Source organism: Aythya marila (genome assembly GCF_965140915.1).
Source record: "Aythya marila genome assembly, chromosome: 5".
Lineage (NCBI taxonomy): Eukaryota > Metazoa > Chordata > Aves > Anseriformes > Anatidae > Aythya > Aythya marila.
The window spans coordinates 25,495,276-25,508,993 of record NC_139046.1 but is presented as its reverse complement, the minus strand read 5'-3'; the positions used below and the strand labels follow the sequence as shown (position 1 = coordinate 25,508,993).

The 13,718-nt window shown below is 57.0% G+C and overlaps 1 protein-coding gene across 2 annotated transcripts in view; it reads left to right on the top strand.

Annotated features, from left to right (window-relative positions):
- LTBP2 (latent transforming growth factor beta binding protein 2) overlaps positions 1–13,718 on the top strand; it is a 57,197-nt gene that overhangs the window by 29,786 nt on the left and 13,693 nt on the right. For both annotated transcript variants that reach the window (XM_082760667.1, XM_082760666.1), the window contains exons 8-12: positions 705–807; positions 8,183–8,257; positions 12,058–12,180; positions 12,441–12,605; positions 13,233–13,463. In XM_082760667.1, coding sequence (XP_082616793.1) covers positions 705–807; positions 8,183–8,257; positions 12,058–12,180; positions 12,441–12,605; positions 13,233–13,463 — 697 coding nt within the window. The remainder of the gene's footprint in view (positions 1–704; positions 808–8,182; positions 8,258–12,057; positions 12,181–12,440; positions 12,606–13,232; positions 13,464–13,718) is intronic.

The following is a 13,718-nucleotide window of genomic DNA, read 5'->3' as shown; positions in this document are numbered from 1 at the left end:
TGCTCTCAGGATCACTGCAGCTCCCTCCAGCAGCTCCAGAGCAGGAGAAGGTCTCAGAAGAGGTGAGGGGGAGGCAGAGGTGCTCCAGCCACGCTCACACCTTGCTTGGCTGCATCGGGGCCGGTCTGTGGAGCCCGGCGGGGTGCGCTCGCCTCTCCCGGCTCAGCCTGCAGCCCAGCTGATGGGAATGCAAGCGCCGGGCACGCCGCCATCCGCACGTGGACGGGGGCCAGACCTGGCCTGTGGGCTGCGGCGGCTCGGCTCTGATGGGGAAGCCTGTAATCCAGAGGGCCTTGCCGGGGGGTTGAAGCAGGGGGGGAGAGACTCATTAAGCAAAGGAAAGCGCCTGACCGCCAGCTCCCTGCAGGGCTGGAGTGGTGCACCCATTTTGCTGGCTAATCGGCCAGGCGCGGGGCTGAGCTGAGGGCTTTGCCGGGTGATATCATCTCTGGTGCGTGTTCTGCTCCACTGGATGTCCCCTTCCTCTCCGAGGGGTGCAGGAGAGGGAGCCGTGTGTTTTTCTGTCTGCAGAACTGTTTACTGTCTTAAACTGCATCCCCGGCCCTGCGGGGAGCTGTGCTGCGAGCACGGTGCCGGCGGCTGACCCCGAGCCTTGTCCCTGCTTGCCAGCCAGGCGGGATGGACGCTCGGTCCCGACCCCAGCCTGGAGGGAGACGCCTGACCTCCTGCTCCTCTCTCTGCAGTGCACCAACCCCCTGCCGGGGCTGACCAGGCTGGAGGACTGCTGCGGCAGCGTGGGGCTCTTCTGGGGGGTGGACCGGTGCCTGGCCTGCCCCCCGCGGCCAGGTAAGCACCGCTGCCAGGGCATGGGGAGCTGCGGTCTGCGTGGGTGCTGGCTCCACGCGTGGCACGCTGCCTCCACGGCAGCCCTGTGCTGCCAGGGGTCCCTCCGTGCCAGACCCATTCGGAGGGAGAAACGGGAAAACAACGGCCGCGGTTTTAGGAGGTGCAGTCCCATATTAGCAGAGGAGGCTGCAGACTCGGCCCTATAGAGTTACGGGCTTGCTCTCAGCCCGACACGGGCTTGGCAGGGGCTCTGGAAATAACACTACATCAAACAATTGGCAGGAGCACACCCGCTGTCCGTTCCAGGGGCACAGGCATCCAGTGCTGCTGCACCGGTGCTGGGGAGCTGGACGGGCCCACCCGGCCCCGGCGGGGATTCCTCGCACACCCGGCAGCACGTGTGTGTTGTGGGGAGGGTGTGTGCCATCCCAGCTGGGGTGGGGGGCTCAGCCCATCGTCTATCACCCCCCCACGCCTTGCAGGGGAACGCGGAGGGGCTGTGCTGAACGGCTCCTGCCTGGGGGGCAGCCCCCATGGGAGATGTCCCCCTTGCACGTGGCCGTGCTGCCCACCTTCGCTGCCCAGGGCGTGGGGGCTCAGGGCTGGGAGATGAGATGGGATGAGATGGGATGGGGTGAGATGGGATGGGGTGTGAGGAACCAGCTCTAGCCTCTGGTGCAGGCTGGATGCAGAGCAGGGCAAGGTGCTGGCCTGTGCCAGCACTGCAGGGCGCTACAGGAGGCTGCCGCTCAGCTCGGGCAGGCAGGGAGCTGCTCCCTTCTTTCCTCCCTGCTGCCCTCCTTCATCGTTGCTTGGTTGCTCATTCACGTCTTCACCGCACAGAAGTGCTGGATCAGACCCAGCGGTGCTCTGACCACAGAACAGAGGTGTCCAAGGCAGGAGGTTTTGTGCCAGTATGATTTCGGTGCCTCCCAGCTCTACCCCAGGGCTGTCTCTCCCTCCTGTGTACACCTCCCAGAGCTGTTTGCATCTCTTTGTCCTCCCTGCGCTGCCCTCATTCAGCTCCTCCTCAGCCAGGGGGTAATGCTGTCTGGAGCCAAATTCCTTGCAATCACAGACTGGGTTGTCAGCATCCTGGAACCCAGTGCAGCTCCGAGGAGCTCTGCCTGCTGCCATTTCCCTGCTCTGCTGTGGCCACGGGCCATGCTGCTGCTGGCCTGAGCTCCTCCGTTCGCCAGCCCCAAGGGAGCCCTGGGCACACCAGGGTGCGAGTGACCACACGGCTGGGGAAATACCCCCAGAGATGCCTCAGCCCCTTCTTCTTCTTCCCATTGCACTCCAGTATTTTATTTCTAATGAATATCCGACTTGCACACCCCCCCCGGTCATGGCTTTCTCCTGCCCACCTCACAGCAGTCTCCCGCTTGCTCTATTTCCCCACGACCCCTCCATCAGGGGAGGCCTGCTCAGCACTTCTGTTAGGCTGCAGATGGCTCCCAAATCTCTGCACCTCCTTTCTCCTTGCCCATGCCAGGATGCTAGGCTTCTCTCAGCCGTCATGGCCAGAGCTGCAGCAGGGTCTCCTCTGCTGGACTTAGACCATCAGGCTTCAAAATCATTCCTTAGTCACAGGTTTCCTTGAAAACAGCCATGAAATACCCCCATGTGCTCTTTGCAGTCAGCCAGCTGAACAAATGTGTTTAAGAAATGCCTCCTGACTGCCAGCAGGTCCCACTCCCCCGGCTCGGTGCACGCCTGAGCCCCAGCTGCAGCTCCAGGGAGGTTGTCGCTGCTGGTCCTCATTGAGTGGACAGACACTTGTCTGGCTTTTTTTTCAGATTAATTCCATGGGGATAAGAAAAATGTATCCCTGTGGGTCTGCTGTCTTCCTGTGCCACTAGAAAATCCCGTCCTCAGTCCCTCTGGCTCTGGGGGATACAGTTTCCCTATGGAGACCAAATGGGTCATGCTGATTTTGGCAGGAATTCAGGCTGGCTGAAGGGGCTGTTTTGGTCCTCTTTAATTGTGTGCAAGCATCTTCCTCTGCTGGCTACCTCTGGCTGCCCTGTAACCATCCCCACATGCAGAAGACCACACAGTGCAAGCGACGGGAGCTGTGGGGCAGGCACTGGATGAAGGCACACTTTTCTCGAGAGGGCTGACTTTGCATACAAGAACTCTCACCCTGGGGTAGAGCCAGGGAAACACTCCTTTCTCTGTGATCTTTCTGCTTTAATGGAGCCACCGAGTGCTGTAACCCTCTGCTGGGACTCCCAGGTCTTCTGCTTTTCCATCGTGACGGCATCTCTCTGCATCGCCCCTGCTGCAGACCACGTCCCGCACTCACGTCCCTTCTGTCTCCTGGGCTTGCTGGCTCGCGTTTCCCTCTCTCAGAGTTGCTGGGCTGTCACTCGGTGACCTGCTGTCACGTGCGCAGAGATAACATGTCCAGTGACTGCTTCCAGCTTTCCTCCTGGCACGGCGATCTTCGGCATTGCACTCGTGCGTCCCGGGGAGGCATGCACCAGAGCAGACTTGACAGCTCTGGGAATTTCATTCCAGCAACCAGAGACAGAAATGGCAGAAGCGAGCTCAGTGTAAACACTTACAAATGTACAGAAGTGCAGCCAGGCAAGAGCTAGACAAATGGGGAACTTGTTTGGATTGACTGTCTGCCCGAGACACTGATTGTTAGTAGAGTCTGGATACGTCCGGATGTCTCTGTCGAGCGCAGCTTTCATGTTTGGTGCATGTTTGTGTGCGGAAAGACATCAGAGGAGAGGAGGAAACCAAGGCAGGCATCTGTCCGAGTGAACCTGCCATGACCAATCCCTGCTATTCTTTGTGTTTTGCCTCGCCTCAGAAAAGCTAAGGCACTTGCATGCCGTGTCTGCACTCTAAAGGGACAGTGTTCAAAGCTGGGGTCAGAACAGAGGGAGAGGTGCGGTGCGAGCAGGCCAGGGCTGTCCGCAGAGGGGGTTACATCGCAACAGGAGGAAGGTAAAGCCCAAAGAAAGCTGGTAGTGTGAGAAGGGAATCAGGCTGAGGAAGCTGCTGGAGACAGGACACGTGGACACGGCGGGGAGGAAGCCCAAACACAGGCAGGGCGTTGGAGCAGTGCCAGTATCAGGCACGCTGCTGGGCAGATCTGCTCCTGCTTACCTACCAGACCACATCCAATTTTGGGGCATATGGTGGCCTGCGGAGAACATGTTGGAGCAAGGACAAGTGATGGTCTGTGCAAAGTAAAACCAGCAAGGTCCAGAGAGTGTTTCATCTTTCCCTGGAAGCTACAGGTCAACTGAGGTCCCAGGGAGGGTGTGAGCTGGTTTTCCTTGAGCATTAGGATACCTTGGTCCTCCTCAGGCACATGGGGGCAAAGGAAACAGGTAACGCAGAGTTTTTTTCTGAAGGCAAGGTGTTTGCTATGGTGTAAGACCAAGTTTCTCCCACCTCAGATTTATTTTCTTTCACTTTTGAACTCCAAGACTTACCAGAGGGACTGCTTGCTGAGGTGTGCAGCTCTGAAAATCCCCGGGGTTTCTCCGGTAGAAGACACAAAGTGGACAAGCAGTTGGCCAGTAGAGGAGGGGGTTGCACTTGCTGAGATGAGGCCTTCTGTGGCTTGTCCATGCCCCAGGCCCTCTTCTGATCCACCTCCTCCCTGACTCCACAACCTCACAGTGCTTCAGGAGAAACCCACACCAGCGATGGACACCCTCTGCCATGCAGGAGCTGCCAGTTTGGGTGGATCTGGGGGATTTTCTGAGCACGGCAGCAAACCAGCATCTTTGAGGTGCTGGTTTTTCAGTGCCCACTGTCCTTATTTCACGCTGCAGCACAGGCTTGCAAGCAGCCCGAGCGTGGGCTCAGCCACACACCATAGCGCCGGTTGTGCTCGCTGCACATCTCCCCGTGCTGCGTGAAGAAACAAGTCTTCGAAGGGCTATTGTTTTGTTTTCTTTCCCCCTCCCCATGTTTTTTCAAGTTTTTTGTCCTAGAGAAAAGTCTGAATTTCACTGGAAAGTTGGATCCTGTAATGTCTGGCTTGGCGTCCGCCGCGCTCCCCAGGCAGACCTCCCACCGCGCGAGGGGTGGCAGCTCACCCATGGAGCCGGCTCCGCGAGCCACACGCTCCTCTGCGCCGTGCCTGCAGGCGCTGAAACAGCAGCAGGAATCCCCTTGAAAACCAACCCCCTGGTCTGCCCTTGTTGCAATCAGATCCGGGTGGATATGGAGGGGAAAAAAAAAAAAAAAAGAAAAAAAAAATGGAAATACGGGAAGGAGGCTACAGAGGGGGCTTTTTCTGCACTGTGTGCTGTAAAGTCTTATCCTGTAGGAGTGCAAAGCTTTCAGGAGAGCCCCGTTTGGTGGTGTTCCCGTTTTGCTCATCGCTCGTGCAGTATTGTGGTCTCAGTGCACAGCAGCACAGCGCTGCAGAAGTGTTTCAAGCACAGAAGTCCCTCGTACCGCTATGGCAGCAGAATGACGTTCCCTCTGTTGGAATGACCCCAAAGGCCAGCAGTAATTACCAGCACCATTTTCCCCTCAAGCATCTTTTTCACCTTGAAGATCCTTAGTGACTGTGCATGGACCAGAGGGCTTGGTTTCATGTTGTACATTACCACTGGTGCCTGCCCACCCATCCCCAGCTTCCAGAGCCTTTGCTGGGGCATTGGACAAAGTCCTGAGGGAGCCTGCCTACCACAGACCATCCCGAGGAGAGGAGAGATGTGACAGAGCAGGACCCAAGGTTTCGTGTCCTTCGCTTGTCCATTCTGCCCGGGAATTCATCTTATCCCCACAGCCATGGCTCTTAGCTCTTGGCCTGACATCTTCAAGGTGTTTTCTCCCTGGAGGCTGATCATCTCCACACCAAACCGGGCTGAGGTTTGGCAGGGTCCACCACCCCACCACTCCTGGTTTTGTGAAACCATCCTGGCTCCTTTCTTCGCCCACAGGCTGAGAAATTCAGGGTGAGTGGAGGCACGGTGGCCACCCTGCTGGCTGCTTGCTCTGTGCCCAGCATAGGAAGATGCTGTGATCCAGCTCTTCTCTGGGGCCAGGCCAGGGTCTCCAGAAATGACTGTGGGTCCTGAAAGTGGCAAAGTTCTCCTTTTCTTAGAAGTCATCCTGCTAGACTGCAAAATGCCCGATTTCCATGCATTTGTTTTCCTTCTCATTCTGTACTTGAAAATTGTCCTAGCTTAGGGTAGAGACGAGGAGATGAGGAAGGGCTGAGGGTGGGCAGATCCCTGTAGAGCCCACCCGTCAGTGCTGAGCCCACGAGGCAGAAGTGCCCAGGAGGCGATGCTCCAAAATCTCAGCCTTGAATCAGGAGCCAGGGCACCCTGCTGGCTGCACGCCTGAAATCCCTCTGCCCAACAGGTGCAAAGCTGCTCCATGCCCAGGCTCAGCCTCCAGGAGAATCTCTTCCTGGACAGAGTGTAGACAGACAGACAGACAGACAGACACAGGAGGCCGGGACCTCTGCCCTCTCCAATCGCCAGATCTGCTTTTTCCCAGGCGTTGCCCCTTGCTGGGTTCCAGAGCAGCAGCCTCCAAACTCGTGCCAGTGGCGTGGGAGAGGGATGGATGCTGATCCCCTCTGCAGGAAGCTCAGGTGTCCTTGGCTGGTTTTTGAGGGGTTTTGCCACCTCTGCTGTTGTTCGGCAGGATCAGAGCTCATGGAAGGAAGTGATTTGCTGCAGTAATGAGCTGCAGGTTTCTGCAGACTCGCATTGGTGTGCCGAGGTGGCACAAGAGCTGCCCCGCTCACCCCCATCGCCGCTGTTTTCTGCCTTGCCTTCTCCCCGGCAGCATCTGGCTGAAGGATGCTACGCAGGCTCCGTTTCTCTGCAAAAAGCTTTGTGGAGAGGGAGCAGGGCTCAGACACATGTCATCGCTGTTTGATCTCCAGCGTGCTTGGCTCCCCGTCGGAGGGCTTGCGCATAACGATGCTGCTTCGTTTGAGCGTCTGTTATCACATTGTGCTGAGGCTGACAGATGCTTCCAAGCACAGTTAATGCCTGTCGGCAGCCCCGAGCCCACAGGCTGCGGTGTGGGAGGACCTGGAATCCCGCTGGGGCACCAGGGGTTGTTTTTCCCTTCCCAGAAGGTTGGAAGTGTACCCAGCGATTCCCAGTATCACCAGCACCCCCCTTTCCCTTAACACCCGGGTATTTACATGCACCTCCTGCCCACAATCCATGGCTGAACTGTTGAAGGGGGTGAGTAGATAGATTTTCCTTCATCTGGCCACTGAGGATCTCCTGCACCTAGAGAGCCTTGCAGCTTCATTTAATGTACCTGGGGAACCCAGGCTTTCTACTCTCCTGTCTGCTGAAGGGTGAGGAACGGCTTGTTGTTCCCGTACATTTCTTTGCTAACCCCAAATGTCTTTGAATGGCTTCAAGCTGCATCACAGGACAGAGTATCCAGGACAAAGAGTTATGGACAACCCTGTTTTCTGCCCCCAGCACACTGTTCTCTTACCCTTTGCAGGCTCTTTCCGCACATCTCCTGCCTGAGGCATGGTCTCAGTTTGTCCCTGGTTCTTGAAAGCTGCAATGTGTTAGGAAGCTGCCAGATTCTAGATACGGCTGTTGCCATCAAGGGCTTTCCATTTATGACGCCAGTGTGTGCTGCTGATGTGAGGCAGGAGGAGTTTGGGTGGTGGGAGTACGGCTGGACAGTCACTGAGCTCTTACACACACTCCTCATTTCCATTCATACGGTCCAGAATAATGTTATAAAGAGACCCCACCCTGGGAAAATCCCATCTCTAGACAAAGCACCCTTCTTTCTACCCCACCCCAGGCTTACTCACTCCTCAACCCTTCACCTCCCTGATTCCCTTTCCCTTGCTCCAAAATACAGTGCCTAACTTTGCCCTTCTTTATATTTATTGGCCACATTTTATTTGCCTGTAAAAACTTGGGAGAGGTTTAATTGTGCAGGTTATAGGTCATTTTGAAACCCACAAAGCTATTTTATTTATTTTATCTCTTTGGGTGAGACTGACTGGGGCAGGAAGAAAATAAAAAGAGGGAAAATGTAATAAACAGGCCCTGGCCTGTTATTTCAGCATCTTATCATGGACCTCCATCATTTCTTCTGCTCTGATCCCCCTTGTCATGTGCCACTTGGCTCTCCGAGCTGGCCAGGGAGGAGATGAGGTGGCACAGGGATGGATGGCAAAGCACAGGTAGCACCTCTGAGCCACCAGAGTGGCACCTGCCAAGCAGCAGAAGGCACCACTTGGGAAATGTGGCAGTGCCCACCTCTCCCTCTGCCCTGGGCATCATCACAGGCTTGCCCAAGGCACACCTTCTGCAGGGAGGGTGGAGGAGAAGGTAGGATGCTGATGGGTGGCTCTGCTGCCTATGTCCCTCACTGTTTGCTTTCTTCCCAGCACACCCTGTGGTGGAGAACGGACAGGTGGAGTGTCCCCAGGGGTACAAGAGGCTGAATCGGAGCCACTGCCAAGGTAAGGATGCTGCCTTCATCCCTCTCTCTCCTTCTCACATCCACTGTCAGGCAGAGGTGTAATTAACTACACAAGTAAAATACCGTTACCTAACTTGCCTGATAAAGATCTACAAAAAATCCCTGTGTTTCCATCAAGCATCTAAAGAAAAAAAAAAAAAGAAAAACCCAACAGGTTACCCTGACCTACATGACTCAGGCTGTATGCAGTCAGCTCCGAGCTGGGCCAGCATGAGAGCGCTCACCTGTTTGCTCCTGCTGCTGGGATGCTGTCCCCAGTTCCTGCTGTGCACACAGCAAGGGTCTGTGCTGCTGCTCTGCCAAGTGTGAGCGCACAGCTCTCCTCCTGTAGTCTGAAGCAACAGCAGTTCTGTTGCCTGAAAACTGTTTTGGAAGGCTGACTGCTTGTTCATTTGCTGATTTTTTAAGGGGGAGAGTGCCATAAAAGTGGATTCCTCTGTTCTGAGTGTGTCACTCGTGCAGGCAGCCAGGCTGCCTTGCCTGCCCGGCGCTGCTGGGGTCTATCCATTTCTCACTCCCACAGTCCCTCAGCTCCATGTGGGGACGGCACCACCACACTTTTCTGTCTGGTTCACACTCATTTGGCATCCTTTGGCCCAGTGTTTCATTTTCCGTGCTCTGACTGCAGCAGAATTTTATGGTTCCCTTCCCGTGATTCACGATAAGCTGCGAGGTGTCATCTAGAAGATGCAGCAGGGAGCCTGGGCCCTGGCCACGCGAACCCAGGGCTGGCAATCTAATGACTCATCTTGCTGGGACTTTCCACCATGCTTCCTTAATTAATGATTCAACCTCCCCCCATTGTCCTGGGGGAGAACTTTCAACGGCACAACGGCTTCTATTCTCCGTGGCGCTCAGCTCTCACCCCTTGTGTGGCCATGGGCAGTGCCATGGGTGTGAGGAGCCACCCGGGGATGCTCAATGGGAGCCTGAGGAGCAGAGCAGCTGGAACCACTGATGGCAGTGAGCTGGGACTTGCGGCGCTGCTCTGGATCTGCGTCCCTGCTGGAGCAGGGCGAGGCTCAGCACGCTGAGGAGCAATGGCAATGTGAAGTTGGCTAGGAAGATGTCTCCTCGCAGGAAAAGCCCTGAACCAGAGACGTGTGCCTCTTCGTGTTCCTTTGTAAGCCAGGCTGGAGGAGCACTGCTCTGCAGTCTGCTGCCTCGAGGTGCTTTTCCGATCCCTGCTGTTGCTGTGGGATGTGTGTCTGGAAGCCCAGCACCTCAGCTCAGCTCCAGAGTGAGTGACTGGGATGACAGACTGGGAGAGGCCACACGGGACCTTCTCTTGCCAACCCAGGTAGGAGGGGAGCCAAGGGGCTGGATGAGAGCCGCCGGTTCCTGAGGCCACTGGCTTGTAGGAGAGGAGCTCAGCAGCCTTTCTGCTGGGCTCTGGCTTCGCAGGCTGAAGGGGGGCACTGGAGGAGTGATGTGCTTGCTAGACACAGGGCAGAGGCATCTGTGGGCTGGGGTCCCTGGGGTCAGTCCCACACACACCTGCACCTCAGTGCCTGTTGCGGACTCGGGTCCTTTCTCCTCACCACACACTGGTATAAACCACGGGCTGCCTGGCCCAGCGTGGTTGTTCCTCAGGAGCACCAGCAGGCTTGTGTCGGGTGGGAGGAAGCAGCCGAGACAGCTTATGAGCCTCGTTTCACGGTGCCTGAGGCCTCTTCTTGTGGGTCAGCCATGGCTCTGGCCGGTGGCAGGGGTAGGAGCGTGTGGCACCGAGAGCGCCTGCCTGCCTCTGCTCCCCCCGGGGCCTTCCACTGTGGGTGGGTCTTCTGCTGCCAGTGGAAAATGGGGCTGGACCGAGGCCAGCGTGTGGCCCTGGTTTAAATTAAGCTCACAAAGCGCAGCCCTTGGTGCTTGTTTGTTTTGTGCGCTCATTATTCTAATCCCTTCAATCCCTTTGCTTACGCGGAGGCCAAGCACCTCATCCCCTGGGCATGTCGGCGTGACACGGCCCTGAGTGGGGCCAGCGAGGGACAGAGATCAGCCACACGGCCCAAGCCTCCTCTCTGAGTAGGGTTCCCAGCTCATCTGGGGTCTGGGCACTGCTTTTTGCTTGTGAACTCCCACCTGTGCTTGGCACTGAGCAGGAAAACGCCACTTGTCACAGCACTGTCACAGCCACCCCCTCCTTCCCGAGCTGCAAGGGACAGCACCACACTGTGCACAGGTTCCTGCATCATCCATGCCATAAAGTCTCTGCAGATCCTTTCAGAGAAGGTCTTCTTGCCATGCAGGGTGCTCTGTTGATCCTCCCTGCCGAGCTTTGTTATCTCTCTGTTGGGTTTCTGCTCTGAGGCCACCACTTCTGGTCAGCAGAGGAGATTCTCTCAGGACTTGCTCACACTTCTCTATCTAGAGAGAGCTTGAGAGGTGTCCTTCCTTGGGGTCTGGGGTGATCAGGAGGTATGCAAGGGGATGTCTGTGCAACCCACATAAGAAGACCCGGGGGTTGAGTTGTTCTCCATCCTCTGCTGAAAGCTCTGCCCCAGGAACTGCATAAGGGCCGGCTCTAGATCAGTGCAGACAGATGCAGTTTCTCCCTGGCCTGTTGCACATCCCTGTGGCATTGGTACTTCCAACTGGCTGAACATCGTGACCTGGTTTTCGTGGCCCCTGTGTGCCTCAGCCGTGTGTGGGGCAGCTGGTGGAATGAACGGAGGAGTTTAAGAGCACAGGTCTGGAGAGGACCTCTCCGGTCAGTAAGTCTAAACTCCAGCTGTCACAGCTGGCTGTGTGACACCCCAGTTCTGCCAACAGCGATGCCTCAGCTCCGAGGAATAAGCTAGAGTGGGGAAAGTTGTTCCTGTGCCTAGCTGCTGTCAGGCAGTGTTCTTCCAAGTGTCCCAGCAGCTCTTCCCTGCACCCCGTCCGCCTTGAGACAGTCTCTAGAGGTCTCCTGAGGTTCCAGCAAGGCCTTGTATGCTGGTGGTAGGACTGCCCTGGGGCTTTGGGAAGTGGTTGCATGAAGCTGCCTCGCACCGCGTTGGCATCCCGTACAGCAGCATGGTCTGTGGGCTCTCACTGGCTGCTCCAACCTCTTCGCTTGTAGCACATGAGATCTGTAGTGGAGTGCTGCTGAGGTTTGTCCAGCTCCACACTCCCATCCAGCTCTTCCTGAACGGTTTGTGCTTCCCGAGACGGCACATTTCATCAGCACACTTACTTTTCTGGTCCAAGGTCTTTAGCGAAGATATAAAGCTGGATCAACCCGTGAGGAGCGCTTCCTTTTTGTCCTCCACCCTGAGTTCTGCCCTCAGCTCCCCCCTTACGCACCTTTTGCCAACCCCCATCTTCTGCAGCTTAGCTCATACATTCCTGCGTGGTGCTGTAGGAAGGGCTTCACTGCTGGCCAAGCAGATGAGACTGACGGCGTTTCCCTGGGAGAAGCCCAGCTCCCTTCTGAAGACTGCCTGACGTTGCTTGCTGAGTCAGGGGCAGAGGCAGTGTTTCAACTTGGTGTCCTCCCTCTTGCATGACCTACAGCCCAGAAGAAGACTCTACAACAATGAGCTAGAGCCTGGCCCACCGCCTTCTGCCTAGCAGTGGGCTCTCTCAGCAGCCAGAGCGCTGCCAGCACCCACACGGGGCACCAGTCCCTGTGCCCTTCCCTCATCCCTCCACCCCTGAGGCACCATCGAGGCTCTGGGGGCTGGTTTGGCTGGCAGCAAAAGGGCAGAGGCGGCTCCTCTCCACCTCGCAGCCCTTCCTGCACCCAGCCACATGGCCAGGGGCTGTCAGCCGAGCCAGGGCTCCCTCTTCCCGCAGATATCAACGAGTGCTTGATGCAGGGCTTGTGCAAAGACGCCGAGTGTCTGAACACCCGTGGCAGCTTCCGCTGCACCTGCAGGCCTGGCACCATGTTGGACCCCTCCCGCAGCCACTGCATCTGTAAGTGCTCCGGGGGAGCAGCAGCACGGGGACGGGCAGGACATGAGCAGGACCCCACAGCTCAGTGGGGCTGCAGCTTTGTGCCTCTTGCACATGGGGGTGGGTGTGAGGCTGCGTGCCTGCGTGCTGCCCCCTGCTCCTGTCATGAGACAGGCTGAGGGCACGGGCAGAGAAAGTCCCAAGTGGCTGAGCGCCCTCAGATCCCTCTTCGGTGGGCACGGGGCTGGACCTCAGGCACTGACCCTGCCCTTGCGTTTCAGCGGACAAGGCGGTGTCGATGGAGCAGGGGCTGTGTTACCGCTCGGCGGCCGGAGGCGTGTGCTCCTTCCCCCTCTCGCACCGAATCACCCAGCAGATCTGCTGCTGCAGCCGCGTCGGCAAGGGCTGGGGCAAGAACTGCGAGGCGTGCCCTGTGCCTGGCTCAGGTGAGACCGGGAAACCACAGCTCTGCGGGGAGAGCACAGCCACGGCTGTGCCTGGCCTTGCTTGGCAGCCCTTCTGTCTCGCTTGGCTTCCCTCACCTCTGCTGCTGGAGCGGGGGTGAGTTCAGCATGTCTCTGAGTGGGGTGGGATGGGGAGAGGAAGGCGCAGAAATCCTCAGGGCTGGGAAAAATCTGGTGTGTGTAGGGCATCTTGAGTGGTGTGCGAAGTGTTCAGTGCCTGAGTGCCAGGGGATTGCTTTTCTCTGCTCCTTCACTCACTCTGAACCTTCTTGTGGGGTGACCCTTTCCTAGCAATACTGACCTGGGGGAGAGATTTAGGTTTTGGTGTCCAGGAGTACCAGCCAGCAGCTGTTGAAAATACCTTCTGCTTGATGCGTCCACCCGCTGCAGCCAAGATGTGTTTCTGTCATGAGTTAACCCTTAGAAATCTCCAGAAAATGATAGGATGGGAGAAAGTGGTACCTGCTTTCACAGACACCTGTCCATTTTCACTCTTTCCTGCACACGTCCCACCATCATGTCTGGGTACTGCAGGCACATCTGCCTGTGATCCCTGCATTAACCTCTCCCTTCCAACCTCTAAAGCTCAGATTTGATTTTCCCTCACAGAAGCCTTTAAGGAGATTTGCCCAGCAGGACATGGCTACACCTACTCCAGCTCCGATATCCGCCTGTCCATGAGGAAGGCAGAGGCAGAAGAGCTGCCCCTCAGCCTGGAAGAGCAAAGGGAGAGCAGCAACTGGACGCTAGACTGGACAGCAAGGAGACAGCAGCTGCAGGACAGCTTGCGTGGAAGCATCCTGCAGGCATTACCCCACCCTGGCATCACGGCAGGAGAGGGTAGAGTGAGGTTAAAGCTGCTCCATCTGGGTCCCTAACAGGGGAGGGCAATTCCCAGGTCCTACCGTGTCCCCATGGGTGGTCTTGTGGCTGATACGGGCTTTGTACATCTGTGTGAATATGCAAGGTGTCCTTCAGCCCTGCGGTATTCCTGGAGCATGAGACATCACCTCTTCAAGCCCTTGGAGGGGAGGTTGGGTGCTTCAGGCTCCCGAGACTGCAGCTCTGCAGTTGGTGCTGGCTGGCCAGGCTGCC